The sequence below is a fragment of the Mytilus californianus genome, unplaced genomic scaffold (genome assembly GCF_021869535.1).
Source record: "Mytilus californianus isolate M0D057914Y unplaced genomic scaffold, xbMytCali1.0.p SCAF_2, whole genome shotgun sequence".
Classification (NCBI taxonomy): domain Eukaryota; kingdom Metazoa; phylum Mollusca; class Bivalvia; order Mytilida; family Mytilidae; genus Mytilus; species Mytilus californianus.
In genome coordinates this window covers 67,850,376-67,876,538 of record NW_026262668.1, presented here as the reverse complement: position 1 = coordinate 67,876,538, position 26,163 = coordinate 67,850,376, and the positions used below count along the sequence as shown (strand labels likewise).

The following is a 26,163-nucleotide window of genomic DNA, read 5'->3' as shown; positions in this document are numbered from 1 at the left end:
TTATAACATGCCATACGGTATCAGATCAACTGTAAGACTAATCCACATGGTCACAACAGTCCCTGTATTATAACATGACATATCAAAGTAACTAAGTGTAATCCCGAGGTCACAACAGTCTTGTTATTATAACATGACCCATCAGAGGAACTTCAAGTCTTATCAACAGGGTCACAGCAGTCCGGTATTATAACATGACCTATCAGAGGAACTGTAAGTCTAGTCCACAGGGTCACAACAGTTCTGATATTATAACATGACCAATCAGAGTAATTTTAGTCTAATCCACATGGTCACAACAATCCCGATATTATAACATGACTTATCAGATTAACTTAGCCTAATCCACATGGTCACAACAGTCCCGGTATTATAACATGACATATCAGACATGTCAGAGTAACTGTAAGTCTGATCCACAGGGTCACAACAGTCCTGTTATTATGACATGACCTATCAGATTAACTTAGTCTAATCCACAGAGTCACAACAGTCCCTGTATTATAACATGACCTATCAGATTAACTTAGTCTAATCCACAGGGTCACAACAGTCCCTGTATTATAACATGACCTATCAGATTAACTTAGTCTAATCCACAGGGTCACAACAGTCCCTGTATTATAACATGACCTATCAGATTAACTTAGTCTAATCCACAGGGTCACAACAGTCCCTGTATTATAACATGACCTATCAGAGTATTTTAGTCTAATCCACAGGGTCACAACAGTCCCTGTATTATAACATGACCTTACAGATTAACTTAGTCTAATCCACATGGTCACAACAGTCCCAGTATTATAACATGACCTATCAGATTAACTTAGTCTAATCCTCATGATCACAACAGTCTTGTTATTATAACATGACCTATCAGATTAACTAAGTCTAATCCACAGGGTCACAACAGTCCTGATATTATAACATGACCTATCAGATTAACTTAGTCTAATCCTCAGGGTCACAACAGTCCCGGTATTATAACATGACCTATCAGTGTAACTGTAAGTTTAATCCACAGGGTCACAGCAGTCCCGGTATTATAACATGACATATCAGAGAAACTGTAAGTCTAATCCACAGGGTCACAACAGTCCCTGTATTATAAAATGACCTATCAGAGAAACTGTAAGTCTAATCCACAGGGTCACAACAGTCCCTGTATTATAAAATGACCTATCAGAGAAACTGTAAGTCTAATCAACAGGGTCACAACAGTCCTGGTATTATAACATGACATATCAAAGAAACTGTAAGTCTAATCCACAGGGTCACAACAGTCCCTGTATTATAACATGACCTATCAGATTAACTTAGTCTAATCCACAGGGTCACAACAGTCCCGGTACTATAACATGACATATCAAAGAAACTGTAAGTCTAATCCACAGGGTCACAACAGTCCCTTTATTATTACATGACCTATCAGATTATATTAACTTTGTCTAATCCACAGGGTCACAACAGTCCCGGTACTATAACATGACCTATCAGATTAACTTAGTCTAATCCACATGGTCACAGCAGTCCCTGTATTATAACATGACCTATCAGAGTATTTTAGTCTAATCCACAGGGTCACAACAGTCCTGTTATTATAACATGACCTATCAGAGTAATTTAGTCTTATCCACATGGTCACAACAGTCCCTGTATTATAACATGACCTATCAGATTAACTTAGTCTAATCCACATGGTCACAACAGTCCTGGTATTATAACATGACCTATCAGAGTAACTTAGTCTAATCCTCATGATCACAACAGTCTTGTTATTATAACATGACCTATCAGATTAACTTAGTCTAATCCAGAGGGTCACAACAGTCCTGATATTATAAAGTGACCTATCAGATTAACTTAGTCTAATCCTCAGGGTCACAACAGTCCCGGTATTATAACATGACCTATCAGTGTAACTGTAAGTCTAATCCACAGGGTCACAGCAGTCCCGGTATTATAACATGACATATCAGAGAAACTGTAAGTCTAATCCACAGGGTCACAACAGTCCCTGTATTATAAAATGACCTATCAGAGAAATTGTAAGTCTTATCCACAGGGTCACAACAGTCCTGGTATTATAACATGACATATCAGAGGAACTGTAAGTCTAGTCCACAGGGTCACAACAGTTCTGATATTATAACATGACCAATCAGAGTAATTTTAGTCTAATCCACATGGTCACAACAATCCCGATATTATAACATGACTTATCAGATTAACTTAGCCTAATCCACATGGTCACAACAGTCCCGGTATTATAACATGACATATCAGACATGTCAGAGTAACTGTAAGTCTGATCCACAGGGTCACAACAGTCCTGTTATTATGACATGACCTATCAGATTAACTTAGTCTAATCCACAGAGTCACAACAGTCCCTGTATTATAACATGACCTATCAGATTAACTTAGTCTAATCCACAGGGTCACAACAGTCCCTGTATTATAACATGACCTATCAGATTAACTTAGTCTAATCCACAGGGTCACAACAGTCCCGGTATTATAACATGACCTATCAGATTAACTTAGTCTAATCCACAGGGTCACAACAGTCCCTGTATTATAACATGACCTATCAGAGTAACTTAGTCTAATCCTCATGATCACAACAGTCTTGTTATTATAACATGACCTATCAGATTAACATAGTCTAATCCACAGGGTCACAACAGTCCTGATATTATAAAGTGACAGATCAGATTAACTTAGTCTAATCCTCAGGGTCACAACAGTCCCGGTATTATAACATGACCTATCAGTGTAACTGTAAGTCTAATCCACAGGGTCACAGCAGTCCCGGTATTATAACATGACATATCAGAGAAACTGTAAGTCTAATCCACAGGGTCACAACAGTCCCTGTATTATAAAATGACCTATCAGAGAAATTGTAAGTCTTATCCACAGGGTCACAACAGTCCTGGTATTATAACATGACATATCAGAGGAACTGTAAGTCTAGTCCACAGGGTCACAACAGTTCTGATATTATAACATGACCAATCAGAGTAATTTTAGTCTAATCCACATGGTCACAACAATCCCGATATTATAACATGACATATCAGACATGTCAGAGTAACTGTAAGTCTGATCCACAGAGTCACAACAGTCCCTGTATTATAACATGACCTATCAGATTAACTTAGTCTAATCCACAGGGTCACAACAGTCCCTGTATTATAACATGACCTATCAGATTAACTTAGTCTAATCCACAGGGTCACAACAGTCCCGGTATTATAACATGACCTATCAGATTAACTTAGTCTAATCCACAGGGTCACAACAGTCCCTGTATTATAACATGACCTATCAGATTAACTTAGTCTAATCCACATGGTCACAACAGTCCCAGTATTATAACATGACCTATCAGATTAACTTAGTCTAATCCTCATGATCACAACAGTCTTGTTATTATAACATGACCTATCAGATTAACTAAGTCTAATCCACAGGGTCACAACAGTCCTTATATTATAACATGACATATCAGATTAACTTAGTCTAATCCTCAGGGTCACAACAGTCCCGGTATTATAACATGACCTATCAGTGTAACTGTAAGTCTAATCCACAGGGTCACAGCAGTCCCGGTATTATAACATGACATATCAGAGAAACTGTAAGTCTAATCCACAGGGTCACAACAGTCCCTGTATTATAAAATGACCTATCAGAGAAACTGTAAGTCTAATCAACAGGGTCACAACAGTCCTGGTATTATAACATGACATATCAAAGAAACTGTAAGTCTAATCCACAGGGTCACAACAGTCCCTGTATTATAACATGACCTATCAGATTAACTTAGTCTAATCCACAGGGTCACAACAGTCCCGGTACTATAACATGACCTATCAGATTAACTTAGTCTAATCCACAGGGTCACAGCAGTCCCTGTATTATAACATGACCTATGAGAATATTTTAGTCTAATCCACATGGTCACAACAGTCCTATTATTATAACATGACCTATCAGAGTATTTTAGTCTTATCCACATGGTCACAACAGTCCCTGTATCAGAACATGACCTATCAGATTTACTTAGTCTAATCCACATGGTCACAACAGTCCCGGTATTATAACATGACCTATCAGAGTAACTTAGTCTAATCCTCATGATCACAACAGTCTTGTTATTATAACATGACCTATCAGATTAACTTAGTCTAATCCACAGGGTCACAACAGTCCTGATATTATAACATGACCGATCAGATTAACTTAGTCTAATCCTCAGGGTCACAACAGTCCCGGTATTATAACATGACCTATCAGTGTAACTGTAAGTCTAATCCACAGGGTCACAGCAGTCCCGGTATTATAACATGACATATCAGAGAAACTGTAAGTCTAATCCACAGGGTCACAACAGTCCCTGTATTATAAAATGACCTATCAGAGAAACTGTAAGTCTAATCCACAGGGTCACAACAGTCCTGGTATTATAACATGACATATCAGAGTAACTAAGTCTAATCCACAGGGTCACAACAGTCCTGGTATTATAACATGACCTATCAGAGTAACTGTAAGTGTAATCCACAGGGTCACAACAGTCCCTTTATTATTACATGACCTATCAGATTATATTAACTTCGTCTAATCCACAGGGTCACAACAGTCCCGGTACTATAACATGACCTATCAGATTAACTTAGTCTAATCCACATGGTCACAGCAGTCCCTGTATTATAACATGACCTATCAGAGTATTTTAGTCTAATCCACATGGTCACAACAGTCCTGTTATTATAACATGACCTATCAGAGTAACTGTAAGTCTTATCCACATGGTCACAACAGTCCCTGTATTATAACATGACCTATCAGATTGATTTAGTCTAATCCACATGGTCACAACAATCCCGGTATTATAACATGACCTATCAGAGTAACTTAGTCTAATCCTCATGATCACAACAGTCTTGTTATTATAACATGACCTATCAGATTAACTTAGTCTAATCCTCAGGGTCACAACAGTCCCGGTATTATAACATGACCTATCAGAATAACTGTAAGTCTAATCCACAGGGTCACAGCAGTCCCGGTATTATAACATGACATATCAGAGAAACTGTAAGTCTAATCCACAGGGTCACAACAGTCCCTGTATTATAAAATGACCTATCAGAGAAACTGTAAGTCTAATGCACAGGGTAACAACAGTCCCTGTATTATAACATGACCTATCAGAGAAACTGTAAGTCTAATCCACAGGGTAACAACAGTCCCTGTATTATAACATGACCTATCAGAGAAACTGTAAGTCTAATCCACAGGGTCACAACAGTCCTTGTATTATAACATGACCTATCAGAGTAACTTTAAGTGTAATCCACAGGGTCACAACAGTCCCTTTATTATTACATGACCTATCACAGTAACTGTAAGTCTAATTCACAATGATATTTTGGTCCTTATATTATAAAAAAAATTGAAAGGATATAAAAAGGGGGGTACAAAATCTCAAGTCAACAGTCAAATAAAAAAGCAATATCAAAATCCTAAAACTTAACAGAAAACTAAACATTTGGCAACACTAGCCTGAATTACCTCATAAAAGGATCAAATGAGACAATGCAGAAGTGTTTAACAGTCAACTTTAACTTGATTTACCAGAGTTATAATTAGTCTGATCCACAATGTCATAACAGTCCCAATGTTATTAATAGATCTACCATTATTTATGTATGTGAAATAGTACACAAATGTGAAAATGTGTTTATAATGGGTAACTTACATTTCAATAAATTGAGTTATCTTCCTTACACCATAAAAAACTAAAAACTTATGTTTATTATAAGAATTCACTTATATAACATGACCATCTATAGTTATTTCAAGCTGTTACTAGATAGAGACTTTGAATCCATATTTTCTTTTCTATGAAAGAGAGTCTGCAATAAGCTTTTAGAAAGCATTGAGAAAAAAGCTTACTTCTATATGAAGAATTTGAAGAATTATTTTTTTCTTACAAATGTACTACATGTATATTTTCCGAGCTAAAATTTTTGTGTAAAGTATGTTAAATTAGATAATGAAGTGTATAAATAATTATAGGAAGAAACATGTATTGCCTAAGCAGGTAAGTAAAGAACAGAAAAAAGAAAAGAACAGTGCAATGTCATTATAATAGGCCTTTTTAACATAATGCAAATATTTGTAGGACATAACTGATGTATATAACTTTCAATAGTATAAAAATAGCATGAGTTTTATACATACATGTCTTACTCTGTAATAATAAATGGTCTATATCTTATCAGAAATATATTACCAGTAATTAAAATATTATCGGATTATTCAATTCATGTTGTATGGGAAAGGATTTGAATAGGCTTTGCTTTATTTAAATGTACGCTGATCATGATTTTTGAACAATAAAATACTTTAGATTGAATTTCGCACTGTAATAAAGAAAGAAAAGGTTGGCTCTCTTCAAAACCATTTAATTCACCTTGTATAAATATAAAAATTTGACTCAATTACACATGTGACCATTTGAGAAATTTAAATTGTTCAGGGTACCCCAAAACAAGACATGGATGAAGAAAGGCTTCTAAAATAAAAGTTTTACCACGTGCTTTTTGTCCTCTTAAACCAGCTTTGACCAGGATAAAATGTACAGGTATAAAGTAAACATATTACCTGTCCTTTTTGTTTGTAATCAATATATCAGGTGAGCAGAAATGATATTCAGTAATAAAAGTAATCCATCACTTCCCTATTTTGTACAAAACAAACAAATACACCATTGTTTCTATCCTTTAAGGCCCAGTTTATACTTAACTCAAGGAAGTCAACAACATTGGAGGCCAGTTATGGGAAAGTTAGTACATTTAAAAACAAAAGTTTCTGAAAAAAAATGATCGTTTAGTACTATCATGATCTTTAAGGACAAAAATATTCCTGTCCTATCAGTTTTAATTTTTGGTTTAAAAATGATGACAAAGGCTATGATTTGTGATTAGTTCTAAATATAGACATGTTTCTACACTTATACAAATGAATCATCATCACCATTAATCTGTTAATAAAGATAATATATAACATATAACATCTGATGAACATGTCTTGTTAAATGCCTTTAAGCTTTTGATATTTACTCATTACCTGAGGGTTGTATGACATACAATGATTGAACATTACCTTAACTAATACTAAACTCACTATTCTGTAATTAAAATCACCACATATGAAATAATTGATACAATTAAAGGATGTGAAAATGATCTGATTAATTGTTCCGTTAACTTGACCTGGTTGTAGATGTATTTCAGGATTATTGTTTGTTGGAATGTGGAATAAATAAGGCATTTTTTGTGTAAATTCATCAACAGTTTTATAAATGGGTAAAGTATGTGCATAATAGGAATTTAAAGGGTTACATTTATACCTGGATGGACATCTTTTGTGTTCTGTTTTTCTTTTTACATTAACAAATACATAGCCAAGGAAGTGAATGTACACAAAGCCTTTAAGACTATTTCTAAATTCAATAACCCTTCTTAAAAGTAAATGATATTAAGTTAAAATTCAAGTCATAAGGAAATAGAAATATTACCTGTTGTGATCCATGAAACTTTTGTCTGTACATGGACCGGATAGGGTTTTTGTTGTTGATAGTTATTTCTGCCTGTAAAGGATGTGATTGTGGTCACATTTTATGCGTTGACAAATATTTATTTAGCGATAACTGTGTGCATACATACAGAGATAAAATTATAACTTGAATGTTTTTTTGAGTTTAAGGATTATTCATACTTGTGGTTTTGAATGTCATTAAGATCAAGATTATTGAAGTTGATAAATCTATTGTGAACCAGGAAGTGAATGAGATGACAGTATCATATGATTAAAAAACAAAGATACTTTGCACTGGTTTCGCCATTGATAACAAAATATTTGGATTTTATTTTGCATAAGGTGTTCTTTGTTGTGGAAAGAAGAAATTACAAGTAATATTTAATTTAATCCGCATACTTCTTTTTACAATTATACATCGTTCTTCAGACAATGAAAATGATGATCTTTGCATTTGTCTCTACAAATGATCAATGGATTAAATTTAGTGTACAGGAATAAGAATAGAACTAAAGACAGACAATGTTTCGTATAGTTGAAGATTCTCCTAGGACTGGGGGAGTTACTTTAAGGGAAACTAAACATGATTATTTTACTGTCCTTGCAGATGGAGGAGAAAGTCAACCCTTACCTACTTGGAAAACATATTGTAAGTATTTATAAGGGGTTAATAGACAATAAGAGTCTAAAAATCAACCGTCCACCATTGACTATAGGACAAGGATGTAAACAATTACAGGTCATTGTATGGCCTTCGACAATAAGCAAAAAACCATACTGAAAGTAAGCTATAAAAGGCAACAGGATACAAATTAAAAGAGAAAAACAATGGCCTGATGTATCCTACAACATTAAATGCAATTATGTAGACAGCAATTAATGACGACCACTGGATTACATATTTCTGGCTTGAAATAGGCACATACAGAATGTTAAACAATTTTATTTGATGGATCACACATAAATCCATATGCTTTAACTTGCATGGTTTTGCAAAAACTCATCAGTAGTTTCCAAATGAAAGGTAAACATAACAATTATACTTGAAGCACTTTTCTGAATTTACCTTGACAATTGCACACATGGAGCTTTAAGTTTTTAAAGTAAAAGATTACATTAAGAGTTATACAATTAAAGACCTAAAAAGTTAAATCTGAATTGTCTAAGGCCCAAAGGTGAATGGTTTGCAGAATTTTAAGTTTCATAACATAAATTTCAGTGTCCAATATCTTATAAACTTAATTATATACTGTAGTTAAATATTTGCATGTATTTATTATTGCGATTGTTGATCAAAGGATACAATTACCAAATTTATTGTTGTGATTTAAAAAAGTGTTGGTTACATATAATTCTATCAAAATATTAAAAAGATCAAGTTTTTAGTTTTTTAACACCTTTCCTGTCGCAATTTTCACAATGATAAAAGCATCACAAAATTTCTGAATTTTCATTAGCCTTGTTTAAAACTTAGAGGCCTTTATCAATTCAGTCTTTTTCTTATACAAATAAATTATGCAGCAGACATAAACTTCAACGGAAATTCTTACTGAATGTTTTATCTGAGATCTTTAGTTATCTCTTAACATACATTAGCATTTTAAGTGTCAACCATTTAAAAATAATTCAGTTGTTACGTTTATAATATATTAACATATATATATACATCATTGTACATGAAGAGGAAATTGTGAAATTTTGGGGTTGTAAATAAAAATATGTGTGTTTAATCTTTGTTAAAGTTATGTTTCATCAAATCTTAATACACAATATATATGTACCGGTAGCTGCAGTGTTGGCAAATATTAGAAACAATAACCAACCTCACAACAATGCATTTAATATACTGAAAGTCAACATATTTTTGCAGATACTTTATTTTACATTTAGCCCTTTCTAGCTGTTTTTGAAGCAATTTAATTTAAAGATTTTTTAATTTATTTGATGTATTTATATAAGGGAAGATCCAACTTTCAAATGACTTTTACATATTTGCGACAATTTGTATTCACATTATTTTTCTACTCTCAAGAGTTGCAAAAGAAATCGCTCGTGACAACTAGTTTGTGCATGCAAGAACCGTCTCATATATCATATAAATAACAGCATGTGATTTTTTTTTCGAAATTGGTTTCCATTCTCTAACTTTAGTTTGCCTCAACCAGATGTTATGAAACTTATACACAATGCTTATTACCAGCCAACACAGATCATGTTCAAAGTTTGGTGGCGTCAGTTTCATCGTTCTTGAGTTATTTCCAATTACTAATGGAAAAATTGCTGTATTTGCAGTTTCTGCAGTTTCTGCACTCTAACATTACTTTGCAACAACTAAATGTTATGAAACTTTTACACAATGCTTATTTCCATCCATCACAAATCAGGTTGAATTTGGGTGGCGTCCCTTTCACTGTTATCCCATTACTGTTTGTTATTGGACAATGAGAGCACTCAAATCCCTGAGCAATCTCTAATGACAACATACAGAAACAAATGTCATTAAGTTTAAGAAAACAAACATGATTAGGTTTGAATTAGTACATTGACTCTTGCACATTTACACACTGGACATCTGTGTCATATGGACACATTATTCTTTTATGTAATTGATTATTTCAGTATACACACTACAGCTACAAGCCCCTAAACCAAAGGTTATACCATGCCAAAGGGAGGTAAGCTGTTTTTGGTTTATATTACAAATATGTTCATCTTTTGTTTAACAAATATAAATTTTAGTTTAAAGTATGTAATTGCGAGGCCAAATATCATAAATTTAAAGGAACGTTTTATAAAGGTTCTTGATATTCTGCTGATTGAGTGGTATACATGGTGGCTATAATGTTACAGTGGTACCCACATAACCTAGTTGGAAATCACATTGTAACATTCTCTGCCAATTAAGTACATAGCTAATCCAAACCATATTTATGAAGAATAATAAATGAAAAAAAAGGTGTAAGATACCTAGGGGAGAATCAAAACTCATAAGTCAAAGCAAGATTTACAAAATCATAGCAAAAAAAGGAAAAAGGACTCCCAACAGACAAATCATGGCAACAAAAACGAAAAAGGACTCCAACAGACAAATCATGGCAACAAAAACGAAAAAGGACTCCCAACAGACAAATCATGGCAACAAAAACGAAAAAGGACTCCAACAGACAAATCATGGCAACAAAAACGAAGGACTCCAACAGACAAATCATGGCAACAAAAACGAAAAAGGACTCCAACAGACAAATCATGGCAACAAAAAGGAAGAAGGACTCCAACAGACAAATCATGGCAACAAAAACGAAGAAGGACTCCAACAGACAAATCATGGCAACAAAAACGAAAAAGGACTCCAACAGACAAATCATGGCAAGAAAAAGGAAGAAGGACTCCAACAGACAAATCATGGCAACAAAAACGAAAAGAAAAACAACAAAAAGACAAACAACAGTCTACAAAACACTTCGTAAAAAAACTAAAGACGGAACATCATAGATCTCAGCAAAAACTGGGGGTGATACCTGGTGCTTAGGAAGGGTATCGTTAAGTTTATTATGCTCCACCTGTTAGGTTGCCAATGTTAAGTTCAATTTTGATGTTAATTCTCATTGGGTGAAATGATAATATTGGACAAGAGGATAGGAGAATTGCTTTGAAAATTGTAGCATATCTGTGATCATATCCATTAAATATTTATTTTTGACAATTACAGGTACCAACCAGACCACCATTTTACCAAAAAGAGTAAGTATAGATTTCAGGAAATGCTGCATACAAACAAGGATTTGTATAGTAAGTCTTACTATTCAAATCCTTGATACAAATATGCTATCAAAATTTAAATGTGAGTGTTTATTTTTGCGAAAAAACTATCCCATCGCAATTTTCGCAGTAGTAAAATGGTTGAAACATTTCTGAATTTACAGTATACAATAGAATTAAAAAATCATATATATATATATGATATTTGTCTCGCCTTGACGGAGTCAAAAAGCGAGACATAGGTATGCTGTTTCCGGCGTCGGCAATGGCAGTGACGGCGTCAACAATGTATTAGTTTGTGATTAGGTCTAGTTCATGGGGAACAACTAGTGGTAGGTCAATGATATTTGGTATGCAGTTGTATAAGCATGGGCATATCTCATTTCCATGGAGATTATTTGGCTCCGCCCCCTTAGTCATGGTCTATAGACTTTGAAAATTTTGCTAAGTTTACATGTATTAGTTTGTGATTAGGTCAGTTCAAGGGGAACCATTAGTGGTAGGCCAATGTTAATTGGTGTTCAGTTGTATAAGCATTAGCACATCTCATTTCCATGGAGAATATTTGGCCCGCCCCCTCAGTCATGGTCTATTTACTTTGAAACTTTTGCTTAGTTTACATGTATTAGTTTGCGATTAGATCAGTTTAAGATGAACTGCTAATGTTAAGTCATTGATATTTGGTATGCAAATTTATTGGCATTTGCAAGTATCGTTTCCATGGAGATTATATAGCCCCACCCCTGATCATGGTTCATTGACTTTGAAACTTTTACATAGTTTACAAGTTAATGTTTGTGTTTATGTTTGTTTAAAGAGAACAACATATAAAAAGTCAATGGTATTTGGTATACAGTTGTATTAGCATTGGCACATCTCATTCCATGGAGATTGTTTAGCCATGTACCTTCAGTCATGGTTCATTGACTTTGAATATTTGCATAACTAACATGTTAAAGTATTGCAATTTTAATTTCAACATTTGCATTATCAAAATTACAAAAAGGCAAGACATATCTCTGTGATAACAGTTTATTTAAAACACTCTTCCCGAAGCATTCCGTACAGCCAAGCTATCAGGTTAAAGCGGATTTGCTCATCGGAATCAAAATTAAACCACCGTTTGGGACAACTCAGACAGCAACTTAAATCAAGATGTTATAAGGACAAAAACATTTCAGAAGCTTTCGGTAAAGCATAAGAAAAAGACCGAACAAACCTACTTGAATACAAAGAAAAGACGACCCAAACAAATAAAATTCCATTTGTTGTCAGCTTTCATTCTGTCAGACCTGACAAATCTTTCATCTGTTGTCCACAAACACTGGCGTCTTATTGAAAATGATCCTTCCTTAAAAGAGATTTTTCCATCACCTCTGGTCATGGCTTACCACAGACCCCAAAACCTCAAAGATATTGTATTTACATCTAAAGTGTCTAAACAAGAGACATCGAAATAGGAGGATATAAACTATGCGGAAGAGGCAACTGTAAGTGCTGCAAAGTCACCAACATTGAAACCCAATTCCTCAGCACAGTCACAACAAATAAATACAATATATTTATAACATCCAATTGCAAAACACAAAATTGTATTTATGTTCTAACGTAAGGAACTTGCAAGGTGCAATATGTTGGTGAAACAGTAACACCCATCAACATCCGACTGAATAACCATCCTTCATTTTATACAAAAGAAAGAAACTGCCCTATCACAAGACATCTTTTAAGAGAAGGGCATGATTTTGAAAACGTCACATTTCAAATCATTGAGCAAAACCAAAATTGGGACATGCAAGGGAGACAAAAGAGAGAGAGATTTTGGATGCACCAGTTACAGACTCTTGAACTGAATGGACTCAATGAAAGAGATGAGAAAGGATTTAAAAACAAATCAAAACAATAATCTTGAAATTCGTGCAATTTATACAACATCAATAAATATGTTAAACTTTTATTCCAACTGCTTGTAGCTTAAGCTATTTTTTGTAATGCATCCGATTTCACCTGGATAGATGCACACACCTGATGGAGCTGGTATGTCTAGCGAAATATTGCGTATATCTATTTAAAATCTAATAGAACTATTTTAATGTATCAATTAGCATGTTTAAGTTATATTCTTAGACATTTATATATATAACTTAATCATGCTAATTGATACATTAAAATGACATATATGTGTAATAAAGATTTTTCCTAATTAAATTTTAACATTTTTTATGTAGATACCATGGTAACATAAGTCGAGAAGAGGCTGACCGTTTGCTGTGTCAGGGTGATGGTTCATATCTAGTCAGGAAAAGTGAAAGAGCACATGATGCGTATACTTTAGCTATTAGGTAAATATAGATTCTACCACTGCATCATGTGTGATACAATATTTATCCACTCGAGACAGTTGAATTTTCAAATTTAAAATGCGAGGCTCGCTGAGCGCTTTAAACATTTAAAATTTAAATGTTGAGAGTGGATATATATCGTATTGCACAAGATTTGGTGGTGGAATCTGTTGATTTTTAGAGGACATACAGACAATCTTAATCCTTCTTTTCGAATGATCTGCAATAATCTATGTTCTTTCTATGTGACGTCATCAGGTAAGGTTGCCTTTTTTCATGACGTCACAGTAGGAAATTCAGAGGAAAGCAAGAAAATTTGACGTCATAATTGAATTTTGACCAGTGAAGAACTGAGATCAAACAACCACTTGTTGATTAAATAAAAATAATCAACAGGTCAGGAAAAGGATAAATCAGGTAAGAATTAGAGAATTGTTTATCTATATCTGTTCATCTTAGAAGAGAAAGGAGTTTTTGTTCAGATAGCTTCTAATAAATTATCTTCAAGATAGAAATATGAGACAAAGTTTAGAATCAATGAACCGTGAACATACTTTCTTCTAGGATGCTAGTTTCATTGTTTGTTTGGAAGTTAGTTTGTTTATGGGTTTAAATTCATGGTTGCCGATATCAAGTCACTGTAAAATGTGGCTTTGTTGCATATAATTAAACTTGTGATTTTGATAAATGTGAAATTACTGAATGTTGGTACTTCAAGATAAATAGTACTTTCATAGTATTGAGATATAAGTCAGAATTCAGTGCACATGAACTGTAAGTTTACATGATATCAAAGGTGAAAAATTTCTATTACATTTTGATTTCAAGATGAAAAAAAGTAAAAAAAATATACATGTCCTAATATTCACCAGTATCAGAATAATTATAAAGATAAAAATGTGAAAACTAACAATATATTTGAACTAAAGTTAACTTACATCAACATATTATGAAAAATGTATTTTTTTTTATTGTAGCTTTGAAGGACAAACCAAAAACTTTAAATTATTTAATGATGGTCAGCATTATGTTGGAGAAAAACGTTTTGATACAGTACACGATTTAGTAGCTGATGGACTTATTCACTTCTATGTGGAAGCTAAAGCTTCAGACTATATATCAAAACTTTCTAATGAATCAAATTATGCTGAGTCACCATATCTGGCTTACACTGCCAAGAAAAAGCGACTTCATCTTTCAGACAAAAATCGTAAAACTGTACTTCGACATCCAGGTGACCAGCCTGATGGGGAGAAAAGAATCTCAAATGGATCTGCAACAAATGGTGCCGTGGTTGATGATGATGTAAGTATATTTTTGTCTTGAATTCCTGTTTGCCTTTTTATGTTCAAACATATTGTTTTTTGGGATGTACAGCGGGCGGCTGCCAAACAGTGTCCGTTCATTAACATAAAAACGCTTTCGCGAAATTTTTTCAAATTTAGATATGATGTTTCCTGTGACTAAATGAAGGTCATGTTCAATTTTCTCAATTTTAGCTTTTCTCGTTGTTGAGTTATAGCCCTTTCCCAAGATTCCAATTTTCGATGAAATTCTTATTAATTACTCCATTCTGTTCAAAGGGTAATAACTCTCATTTTTTAAAAGATTTTTAAAAGACATTGTATGAATGATAAATGACATTTTGGATTTTCTTTTTTTTTTCTTTGGTAAATTGTTTAAAGAATTTTGTGGTAGGTTGTTTGTGATTCTGTATAAACTAATTTTCTGAATGCTATATATATATTTTTTTTGAGATTAAGTGAACTCCTTTAATTAGATAATAATGGATATATTTCATTACATTACATTGTGTAGATAAAGTTGTTGACATTAATAGATAAGATGCACATCTATATTACATAATGTAGTTTGCAACAAATGAAAGAAAAAATTTTGGAACTATTAATTATATTTGATTATAATTTGAAAATAGATATATATTGTGTAACATCATATCTAATTTTAGAGAACTATGTGTTTATAATTTATTCAGTTTGAGTTATTTCCCTTTGAACAGAAAATTATATGGATAAAATTAAACTGGGTTTCATTTCAGCATAAATTAAATATATATAGGGTTCTTTCAAATGGTGAATCTAAACCTGTATTTAAATATTAGATTTTTGGGCCAAGTTTTCAAGTTGGTCCAAATCAGGGTCCAAAACTAAACTTTGTTTGATTCAACAAAAATTGAATTTATGGGGATCTTCGAAATGCTGAATCTAACCATGTATTTAGAGATTTTGGATTGTGGGCTCCTTTATCAAATTGGTCCACATTGAGGTCATAAGGGTCCTAAATTAAACTTTTGTTTGATTTCATCAAATATTGAATTCTTGGGGTTCTTTTATATGCTGATTCTAACAATGTACTTAGATTTTGGATATTGGACCATAATAGGTAAATGTCCAATTTCAAATTTTTCAGTTCTTTGACCACATTCATTTTGTGTCACAAACCTATGCTGTGTCAAATATTCAATCACAATCTAAATTCAGAGCTGTTTTAAGCTTAGATGTAGTGTTCATACTTTCTCAACTGTTCAGGGTTCGACCCCTGCAGGAAATCCGGTTTGATGTCACTCTAACAGCCTCAACTTTGTTATACAATGTACCAACAAACTTCTTTTGTGTCGACTTTGGTAATTGTTGGCAGTCAATGAAAATAAAAGAAAAAAAGACTTTTTATATTTGAAGTTTATTTGATGTATACATGCCAGTTTCTAATGTGATGCATATCTTCTGATACTTCTTATTTTTTTAATTTTATTTCAATACTTATTTGCCAAGGTGATATTACTTGAATGTTTGATGGATTATCATGATTGTTGTTTGTTAACTCCAATAGCAAATATTTCGTGCATCTTCAGTATGCGAACAAATAAAAAATAAATAAAACAGGTTGTTTCTGCAGAGTGGGAGGACTTGGATAAAGGCCATGAATTAAGATTGCCACTGGAAAATGAGTTTATGTTTGATAGGGGCAAAAAATTTGACTAGCAATTGGCCGCTTACCTGTCCTTTCAAAGAATAGGTGCAAAGGTTCTTCAGTGTGGTATTCTCCCTACACAAGGCGTTTGTTTCAACATCCCCATTCCAACCATTCTTTGCATGTATTTATTCATCCTGCATAGCCAAACAGACTACCCTTGCATGGGAGTTGTACCACAGACAGAGACAGTGGAACCAAGTTCTATACCTAAGGGGCTTGATAAATTGATTAAAAATAATGCGATATTTTTAGAGAAAAAAAATTGTTAGAAATTATTATCAATCTAATCTCTAATCTTGCCTCCAACCGAAATTTTGATATTTCAACCCTACATGAGTTTAAAATATGTTATGGACACAGACATGACATACAATGTATAGGGCATGCGTTGGGGGTGGATGTTAGTGGGATTATAAGTGTAGATCAAAAACTGGTATTGGGGCTCAGCAGGAACCTCTTTCAACACGATTATTTTTATGGACCCTATATATTCCCTTATACCCCATCTGTAAGTGACTCCAAAAAACATATTATCTGCAAAATCCTGTTTGTCAGATAGACACATGTCCATCTGAAAATGATATTTGTAATACACCAGACCTGTGTGGAACTAAAAATCTTTGATATAAAGTTTGTTTTGATTACAAGAATTCTGACAGTTTTGCTCTCATAATCCTGTCCTTTTACTATTAAATTGCAAAATACACATAAACGAATTCTTGTACTATCAACCTCTTCTCTCTGTTATAGGCTAGAAAATATTTGACATGCTTAAAGCTGATATAAAACAAGTGTTCTCATCATTTTGTAGCTAGAGACAGAAGAACTGAATGCAAATGTCCATGAGTATGAAAAGCCTCATATGTTTAAGGTATGTTTTAAAACATCTACAAAATCATTAAAAGAAGGAGATTATGATAACAAGAAGATGTAAAAATCATGCCAAGAGGCTTGAAATTAAAGATACAGATACAAAAAGAAAAAAAAAACTTCTAGAAGTACTTAACTATGATACCACTCTTTAGTGTACAGATTTTATATGTTAGCAACTGTTGTCTTATATTTCAGTAAGTATAGATTAATTTCAATGCATGACAAAACTTCACTAAGTTAATCATGATTTTTTAGTGTGGTGGTGCTGAAGACAAGAATTGTTAACATTTTTATCCAACAAAGATGTAAAAGAATGACACTGATTTTATGTTTACACAAAGGCTATTGCTCGGTGCATTAGTCACATATGATATTAAAAGAAAAATTTATGTTTTAGACAACTAATTTTATTGGATTGAACTGGTGTGATTATTGTGCCAACTTTATGTGGGGATTGATAGCACAAGGTGTCAAATGTCAAGGTAAGCGAGGTAGATAAGATATAATTCTTTTTTTATTTGAATATTTTTCATATGTGATGAAACTTAATTTTATAAGATATTATCCCATCGTGTATATATGGCAATATTAGTCATGATAAACTAGACATATATATGGAAGTTTTTAACGACCTTGACTGGCTATACAGCCCTTGCACGGTCGGTGAACAAGACTAACATTTTATGGCAGTCCACTAATCAACCAACATGGCCACTGTAGCTAAATACAGTCGAACCTCGTTAAGTCCAAGTTGAAGGTACCAGACAAAAGTATTCGACTTATCCGAGGTTTGACTCGTCCAAGGTCAAGTGTGTCGTCATAAATATGGAATGCATGAAATGCGGTATGAGATTTGTGTAAAACAGTAATTCTTTTTATAAACCGTGTGCCTATTTTCGATATGACAATTTATGATTGTGTATTCAAGCTCCATATTTTATTTGGTCCATCATAATAATAAAACACACAAGTACAGAAACAAAACATTCATAAATAAAATCATTGTTGAAGGCCATACAGAGACATAGAGTTGCTTCAATCTATGTCAATTTGGACATTGGTGGATAGTTGTCTCATTGGCAATCATACCCTTATTTTATATAGGGCCTTTCCATAATTTTATTATGAGTCTAAGAATGATACCAGAGCCATTATTTGAAACAAAGTGTGGTTATCTATTTATCACTAATTTATAAATATACTTCTATGTTAACATGACATATAGTTTGATCAGTCAATACTTGGATTATTTACATATGACTTCAAGTCAGATTTTGGGGATTTATATTTGAGTTACAAATTTGTCATATTAAGTAAGCAGAAAACACATATCACATCAAACTACATGATGACAATGAATAATATTGATGATTAACACATTAATGTATAAAAAAGAAAGACACAGAATAAGATTTTATATGAATTTATGTTTTTTTTTTAGTAAGTGCACATTTGAATTCTAACATAAATATGTTGCTTAGCATTCATACTCCAAATAACAGCTGTGCAGTCAACAAGTTTTATAATTGTGTATATATTTTATTTATTCTTCTTTTCATATGTTTGATAGTTTTTATAATGAACATTTACAATTACATATATTTATGCCCCCGCCGTAGCAGAGGGGGCATTAAGTTTTACCCTTGTCCGTCTGTACGTTCGTCCGTCCGTCCGTACATACGTCCCAAAGTTGGTTTCCGTTCTCTAACTTTAGTTTGCCTCAACCAAATGTCATGAAACTTATACACAATGCTTATTACTACTAAATATAGATCAAGTTTGAATTTTGGTGGCGTCACTTTTACCGTTCTAGAGTTATGCTCCTTTACAAATGGAAAAATTGCTAAATTTTTATTTTTCTTTAATTTGCTTTAACAAATAAAAACATAAATCTGATAAACTGTAGAGCATTGTGCAATGCCTTTTTCATTAATTCTTAAATTATCAAAATAGAAATATGACAGGGTATTTTTTAATACTGGATTTAAGTAAAAAAGAACAAGGGTTTTGCTGTATAACTTAAAAAAAATAATCAAGGAAGTTTAAGTTTAAGTATACAATATTAAATGATTAAAATGGTGTCATTTAAGTGGTATATACAATTACAGCTTTACATATATTTTAGAGTACTTCCTCATTGAAGAACTTCACTAACCATACATTTTTTCACGAATAAAAATTTTAGAGTTAAATGATTTTTTTTTTAATTTGTTGTATATGAATAGAATATTTAACCTTGGTAATATATTGATATGAGATGTTAATAAATTAAGCCAAAACATTTTGGATACACTCCTAAGGGAACAATTGTTAGATTATCCATACTCCTTCTCACTAGTAATCCTTTATGATGAACACACTCGTAGTAACTGTAGATATCTGAAAGAATAAGAATTGAACATCAAGTTTTTGGTGGGTTCCGTTTGTTCAATCCTTAGTTTTCTATGCAAAGTTTTGTGGACATGCTCATCTTTTCACCCTTTTTTGGTTTTTGCTGTGGCTTTGTCATTTTTTCTTCGACTTGTGAGTTTTGAATGTTCCCTTGATATCTTCTGCCTCTTATTTCCCATTCAACAAAATATTGCACTTTTTAAGTTAAATCTATGACCTCAACACGTGATGGGACAATGAGAATCTATTTTCTTTTTTCAATTAGTTACTTTTCAAATATTTCCAATTGCAGTTCAGATAGTTGTAATATTTAGTCAAATACAAATAGATACTTTTGAGGCAAGTTGACCTTAGATGAATTTTTTAATTTTTTAGCTCACCTGGCCCGAAGGGCCAAGTGAGCTTTTCTCATCACTTGGCGTCTGTCGTCCGTCGTCCGTCGTCCGTCGTCGTTAGCTTTTACAAAAATCTTCTCCTCTGAAACCACTGGGCCAAATTTAACCAAACTTGGCCACAATCATCATAAGGGTATCTAGTTTAAAAAATGTGTCCGATGACCCCGCCAACCAACCAAGATGGCCGCCATGGCTAAAAATAGAACATAGGGGTAAAATGTAGATTTTGGCTTATATCTCTGAAACCAAAGCATTTAGAGTAAATCTTACATAGAGTAAAACTGATTATCAGGTCAAGATCTATCTGCCCTGAAATTTTCAGACAAATCTGACAACCCGTTGTGTGGTTGCTGCCCCTGAATTGGTAATTTTAAGGAAATTTTGCTGTTTTTTGGTTATTATCTTGAATATTATTATAGATAGAGATCAACTGTAAACAGCAATAATGTTCAGCAAAGTAAGATCTACAAATAAGGTGTCATGACCAAAATTGTCAGTCGACCCCTTTAGGAGTTATTGCCCTTTATAGTCAATTTTTAACAATTTTTCGTAATTTTTTGTAATCTTTTACAAAAATCTTCTTCTCTGAAACTACTGAGACAAATTTAACCATACTTGGCCTTAATCATTATTAGGGTATCTAGTTTAAAAAATTTGTCCGATGACCCCGCCTTCCAACCATCATGGCCGACATGGTTAAAAATAGAACATAGGGGGTAAAATGCAGTTTTTGGTTTATATCGCTGAAACTAAAGCATTTAGAGCAAATCTGACAGGTGGCAAAAATGTTCATCAGATTTAGATTTATCTGCCCTGAAATTTTCAGACGAATCCGACAACCCGTTGTTGGGTTGCTGCCCCTGAGTTAGTAATTTTACAGAAATTTTGCAGTTTTTTGTTATTATCTTAGATATCATTCTAATATCTAATACTATTAATTATGATTTTAACCTTATTTTACATGATTTCCAAAGCATCAGTAAATACAGGTGAGCGACACAGGCTCTTGAGAGCCTCTAGTTTTAGGTCCCTTTTGGTCATATATAGCTTCTAACATGTCTACATATTTATACATTACCTGGTTTTTAAATGTATAGGTTTGATCATTCCTGATGAAAGTAAAGCAGGAAAAGTGCCTCGGACGCACAAAGTTTATTTAAGAAATAATTCATGGAAGCCATAGATTTGTTGGACATGTACACATGGCCTGGGCCGTGATATTCGAATTTTATCCTGAGCGTTAGCGAGGGATAAAATTAACAAATATCACGGCCCAGGCCATGTGTACATGTCCAACAAATCTATGGCTTCCATGAACTATTTCGATTCTAATAGGACAAATACGGTTATTTAAAAACTGAAGCGAACGTAACATTGCCGTGTGTATGACTGTTCCATTTTACCCCCTGTAAAATAAAAGCTACAAATTTCATATAAATCTAAGTCTTACATGAATTATTTCTCAAATAAGCAGTGAAAAAAATGTGTTCAATTCTCATAATTCTTAACCCAAACATTTATTTTTCGTTGGCTACTATTTACTGTCAAATCCAGAGTTGACATGTCGTAACTAAGGAATGAGCCGCCATGTTGACTTGCTGAAATCTACAAATGTGTGAATAATGCAATGGAATAGAAAATGAAACAACACCTACCTCAAAACTCCATTTTAATGCAATATTATCCAAACTTAGGGAGTATACGTAACTGAATACATTCAGCTTTAAAGTTTTCATTCGTATGACATCATGTTATGACATGACGTTAATGCGCCAAGATCATTCATGAAATTTGGCGGAATTTTATTTTATTTTGATTTTATACATTTTTTAAGCTCTTGTGCATTAATTATTTTTGTTATGCAATATAATAGGAATAATGGTTCTGTAGTTTCTTTTTCAATTTCAATTTGGACACAACGAAATCAACATAGTGTTTGCACATAGGTTACGATACATGTGGATTTACGTGTGAGGTAAATAGTAACAGCCACCAATATGCACATCTCTGAGTCTGCGCTAAGTATAGATATATCGAGAATTTTATCACAGTGTTGTTTACAAAGCGAAAGAAGCACGTCATATTAGAATAAGTGTTATTTTTATTTCAGATTGTGGTTTTAGTGCTCACAAAAAATGTTCAGAGAAAGTCCCAAATGATTGTATGCCAGATATTAAATTTGTAAAGAATCTTTATGGTGCTGATTTGACGACTGCTGTGAAGTTACGCAATACTCCCTTACCCATTGTTGTTACAAAATGCATTAAAGAAATAGAAAGTCGAGGTAAGTAACAATAAATTGAACCAATCAGTGAAATTTAATTATTTCTTAGATGCAAGTTAATTTTTTTTCATGGATTTTTTAATCATAGTTGTGAGATTTGATATGTATACAAATTCATTGTATTCAGGGTTGAAAAAAATGTTCAGAAGTATTAAATGCAAGTTAAGAAAGTCTTCCCTAACTATGCCCATTGCTCAGAAGTAGGGTATACATGTGTACTGTCTGACTGTCCTGTCCCATGAAATTTCCAATGTATTTTTCTCCGGAACTACAAATTAAAGGTTCCTAAAATTCAGTAACATGCATTATATGAGTAAGAAACATGCTTAACTGTGTGATGAGTTTTCAAATTCATCACTCATCAACTTCCTGTTATGTATACATTTAAACTGGTTCTCATCATCTTGATCAGTTTTGATAAACTAAACATTTGTTATATTGGTCTCATGTAGAATCCCTCCCTTTCCATTAGGAACATTGTACTTGGCACTTACTATTAATTTATTAGAGAAACAGATTCTACCACTTAACCATTGTTGATGTCAATATTTATTCTTTCTCTGTATTAATTTAAAAAAAAATTAATATGCCTGGTTAATCTTGCATTTTGAAAAATTAATTACTGGAGGGGTGTGGTAGAATCTATAATTATAGCAGAAATGTATTTATGTGTTGCAATAACTGTAGGTTTGGAACATGAAGGCTTATACAGAATAGCTGGATTACATGACGAAGTGGAAACTATCAGAATGGAATTTGATAAAGGTATATTTTATATTCATTGTTGATAGAAAATGGTATATTTTGTATGCATTGTTAAAAGATAATTGTATATTTTGTATGCATTGTTAATAGATAATTCTCTCTGTTTGTCACGGCACCAGTGTTAGGTTTTGAGTTGTATACTTTGCATTGTTTTAAGTTAAGGGTGATTCTGAAAATATATTTCTGTACATTTCTATACTCTATTCAAACATAAACATAACATAGTTACAATAATCCACATAGTTGCGCGACGTCATACATTTAGTGAGGGTGACACATTTAGTTACACTTTACGTTCCCTCAATTCTCGACAAATGGTTTATTTTATATGCATTGTTAACAATGTTTTATTTTTCATTGTAAATCCAATTTTTTGGCCCAGTTATAGATATAATTCGACAACAGCTTTGAAAAACATCATAGATAAAAAGTTTCAGATGTCATATATATCCTAAAGGTTTAAGCTTCACCACCTCTGCAGTCTTCAAATACCAATAAATAGCATCAGAATTCAGGTTATATGACAAGGAAATATATTTTTTTTATTACAATAATATTTTGTTTTAGATCTTGAAAAGACAGATATTAGTGAAGCCAAATATGATGACATCCACAGTTTAACCAGTGTACTAAAACTATATTTCCGTCTTTTACCCATACCACTAGTTACATTTGATGCTTATAAAATTTTACTGGAAGCAATAAGTGAGTATGCAGAATGTTACAAGTTCAATTATAAATTATTAAATATCTAAGTAATACATGTATATTAAAAGGACTAAACATTTGCTCGGGATTCATTTTAAGAGTGGGATTTGCTAGATGTGATCACAGGGTATTCTAAAAATAGACTGAAATCTACATCTACATTTATAATGTTGATCTTTTGTGGGAATTCATAACACTGAAAAAGTGTAGTAAATAAGTTTCTAGTATATAGCTAATTCAATTTTAACCTTCAATACCCAATAGACCAATTTTAATTGGTATTTGAGAAAATGATATTTTGAATTGATATAGCTAATTATTGTCACATATAATGTAATGTAGGTTCCTATAGATTATGACATCACTATATCTAAGGTCAAGGTCAGAGCTACTAAAAATAGATCAAAATTAGTCTATTATCTTGGTCACATATAATGAGTGGTACTTGATTTTTGAGGTCACTATGTCTAAGGTCAAGGTCATAGGTACTAAAGATAGGCTATAACTACATCTACACCTACAAGTATACTGTTGATCTGTAGTGGGAATTCATAACTTAAAAAATTGAGTGTAGAACAGGTTTCCAGTAAATAACTCCAGAACCTTACATGGGCTCAGCAAAATCTCTGATGAGTTTGGTAATCAGAAAACTCTGGAATAGGGGACAATATATGTATGTTCTATTGAAAATAATTTTATGTTTTGCAGAATATTGTGATTTAAGAAGTCAAGAACAGTTGGCTAAAGTTAGAGAAGCTTTGTCTAAACTACCTCCTGCCCATTATCAAACTCTGAGATATTTATTGGCACACCTTGTCAGGTAAAGCATTAAATGATTAAACACATTTATTTTAGAGGAATGATGTGTAAATGGGGCAATCAAAAGTTTGTGAGAAAGCGACCTAGTTTACACATCAATAACCTCAAGAAAAAAATGTGCTTAATCATTATAATTCTTAAACAAAACATTCACAATTTTTAATTAACATTTTTTTCTTCATTGGCTACTATTTACCATCAAATGCACAATTGACATTTTGTAACTAAGGAGTAAGCCACTATATTGACTTGCTGTAATCAATTAATATGCGATTAATGCAAAAGAATCTAAAATGAAATAACACCTACCTCAAAAACTTCATTTTAATGAGGTATCTGCATTTGAATTGTACAAGTAACAGAATAATATCAGCTTTAGAGTTTTCATTTGTATGACGTCATGTTTTGCCATGAAATTAATGCACCATGATCATTTGTGAAATTTTCCATCAAATTCAATGAAGACTGGTCAATTTCCATTGGTTATCAACAGAAACATATAGCATGTGTGTCTCCAAAACAATCTTGTAAAATATTTTGTTTGTTACAACAAATATATGTCTGTCTGACTTGAATTATTTGTTTTGTTGAACCGTGCAGTCTATGTTTCCTAGACCTAAATTTGGAGTTAATCCAGCAGATTTTGTCAAATTTCACCAAGTATTTTTATGGCCTATTTTGGGTGGAAATGTCAACGTTTCATTAGATAAGTTCTACAAAAATGTTCTCTTTCTCTTTCTCACATGTTGATTAATCGTTTTGAAATGCTTTTCAGCTTGAAATAATTGACTTGATATTAGGGCCAAATAAGGCCCTTGCCACACTGCCTGTACCATGAATAATTTCAGTGAATTTTACACCAAATTGACTGTTTGACTCATACATTTTGAGAAATAATGTATAACACTACACTATCTCAGGAAAGCTGACAAAGAAAGTGTATTTTAGCCAAAATGTTACTGAAAGTTGTCTGGTTTTTGCTCAAAAACCCATTTCTTCCATATGATGCTCACTTTACTAATGTCATAGTCAATTGTGTTATATTCTTATACTTTCTGAAAAAATTTAATTCTGAATTTAAAAAAAACATGAAACAATTGATCTTTTTCAGTAAATTTTTAGGGCCAAAACAAGCCCCAAAAGGTACTTTCTCCTTTCTTTTAAGCCGTTGAACACAATTCATCAACAATTTGGTGGCAATTAACAATTATATGAC

General features: G+C 32.8%; 1 protein-coding gene across 7 annotated transcripts in view; it reads left to right on the top strand.

Moving 5' to 3' along the window:
* LOC127728084 (N-chimaerin-like) overlaps positions 1 to 26,163 on the top strand; it is a 43,450-nt gene that overhangs the window by 8,700 nt on the left and 8,587 nt on the right. For 3 of the 7 annotated variants that reach the window (XM_052235293.1, XM_052235295.1, XM_052235294.1), the window contains 11 exons: positions 8,225 to 8,266; positions 10,237 to 10,292; positions 11,327 to 11,358; positions 13,605 to 13,718; positions 14,696 to 15,023; positions 17,524 to 17,583; positions 17,983 to 18,067; positions 22,482 to 22,655; positions 23,343 to 23,420; positions 23,988 to 24,125; positions 24,837 to 24,948. In XM_052235293.1, coding sequence (XP_052091253.1) covers positions 8,225 to 8,266; positions 10,237 to 10,292; positions 11,327 to 11,358; positions 13,605 to 13,718; positions 14,696 to 15,023; positions 17,524 to 17,583; positions 17,983 to 18,067; positions 22,482 to 22,655; positions 23,343 to 23,420; positions 23,988 to 24,125; positions 24,837 to 24,948 — 1,219 coding nt within the window. Of the gene's footprint in view, positions 1 to 4,538; positions 4,559 to 4,785; positions 4,806 to 7,159; positions 7,386 to 7,479; positions 8,267 to 10,236; positions 10,293 to 11,326; positions 11,359 to 13,604; positions 13,719 to 14,695; positions 15,024 to 17,523; positions 17,584 to 17,982; positions 18,068 to 22,481; positions 22,656 to 23,342; positions 23,421 to 23,987; positions 24,126 to 24,836; positions 24,949 to 26,163 lie in introns of those variants that run through there. The other 4 variants (XM_052235297.1, XM_052235296.1, XM_052235299.1 and 1 more) reach the window with 4 other exon arrangements.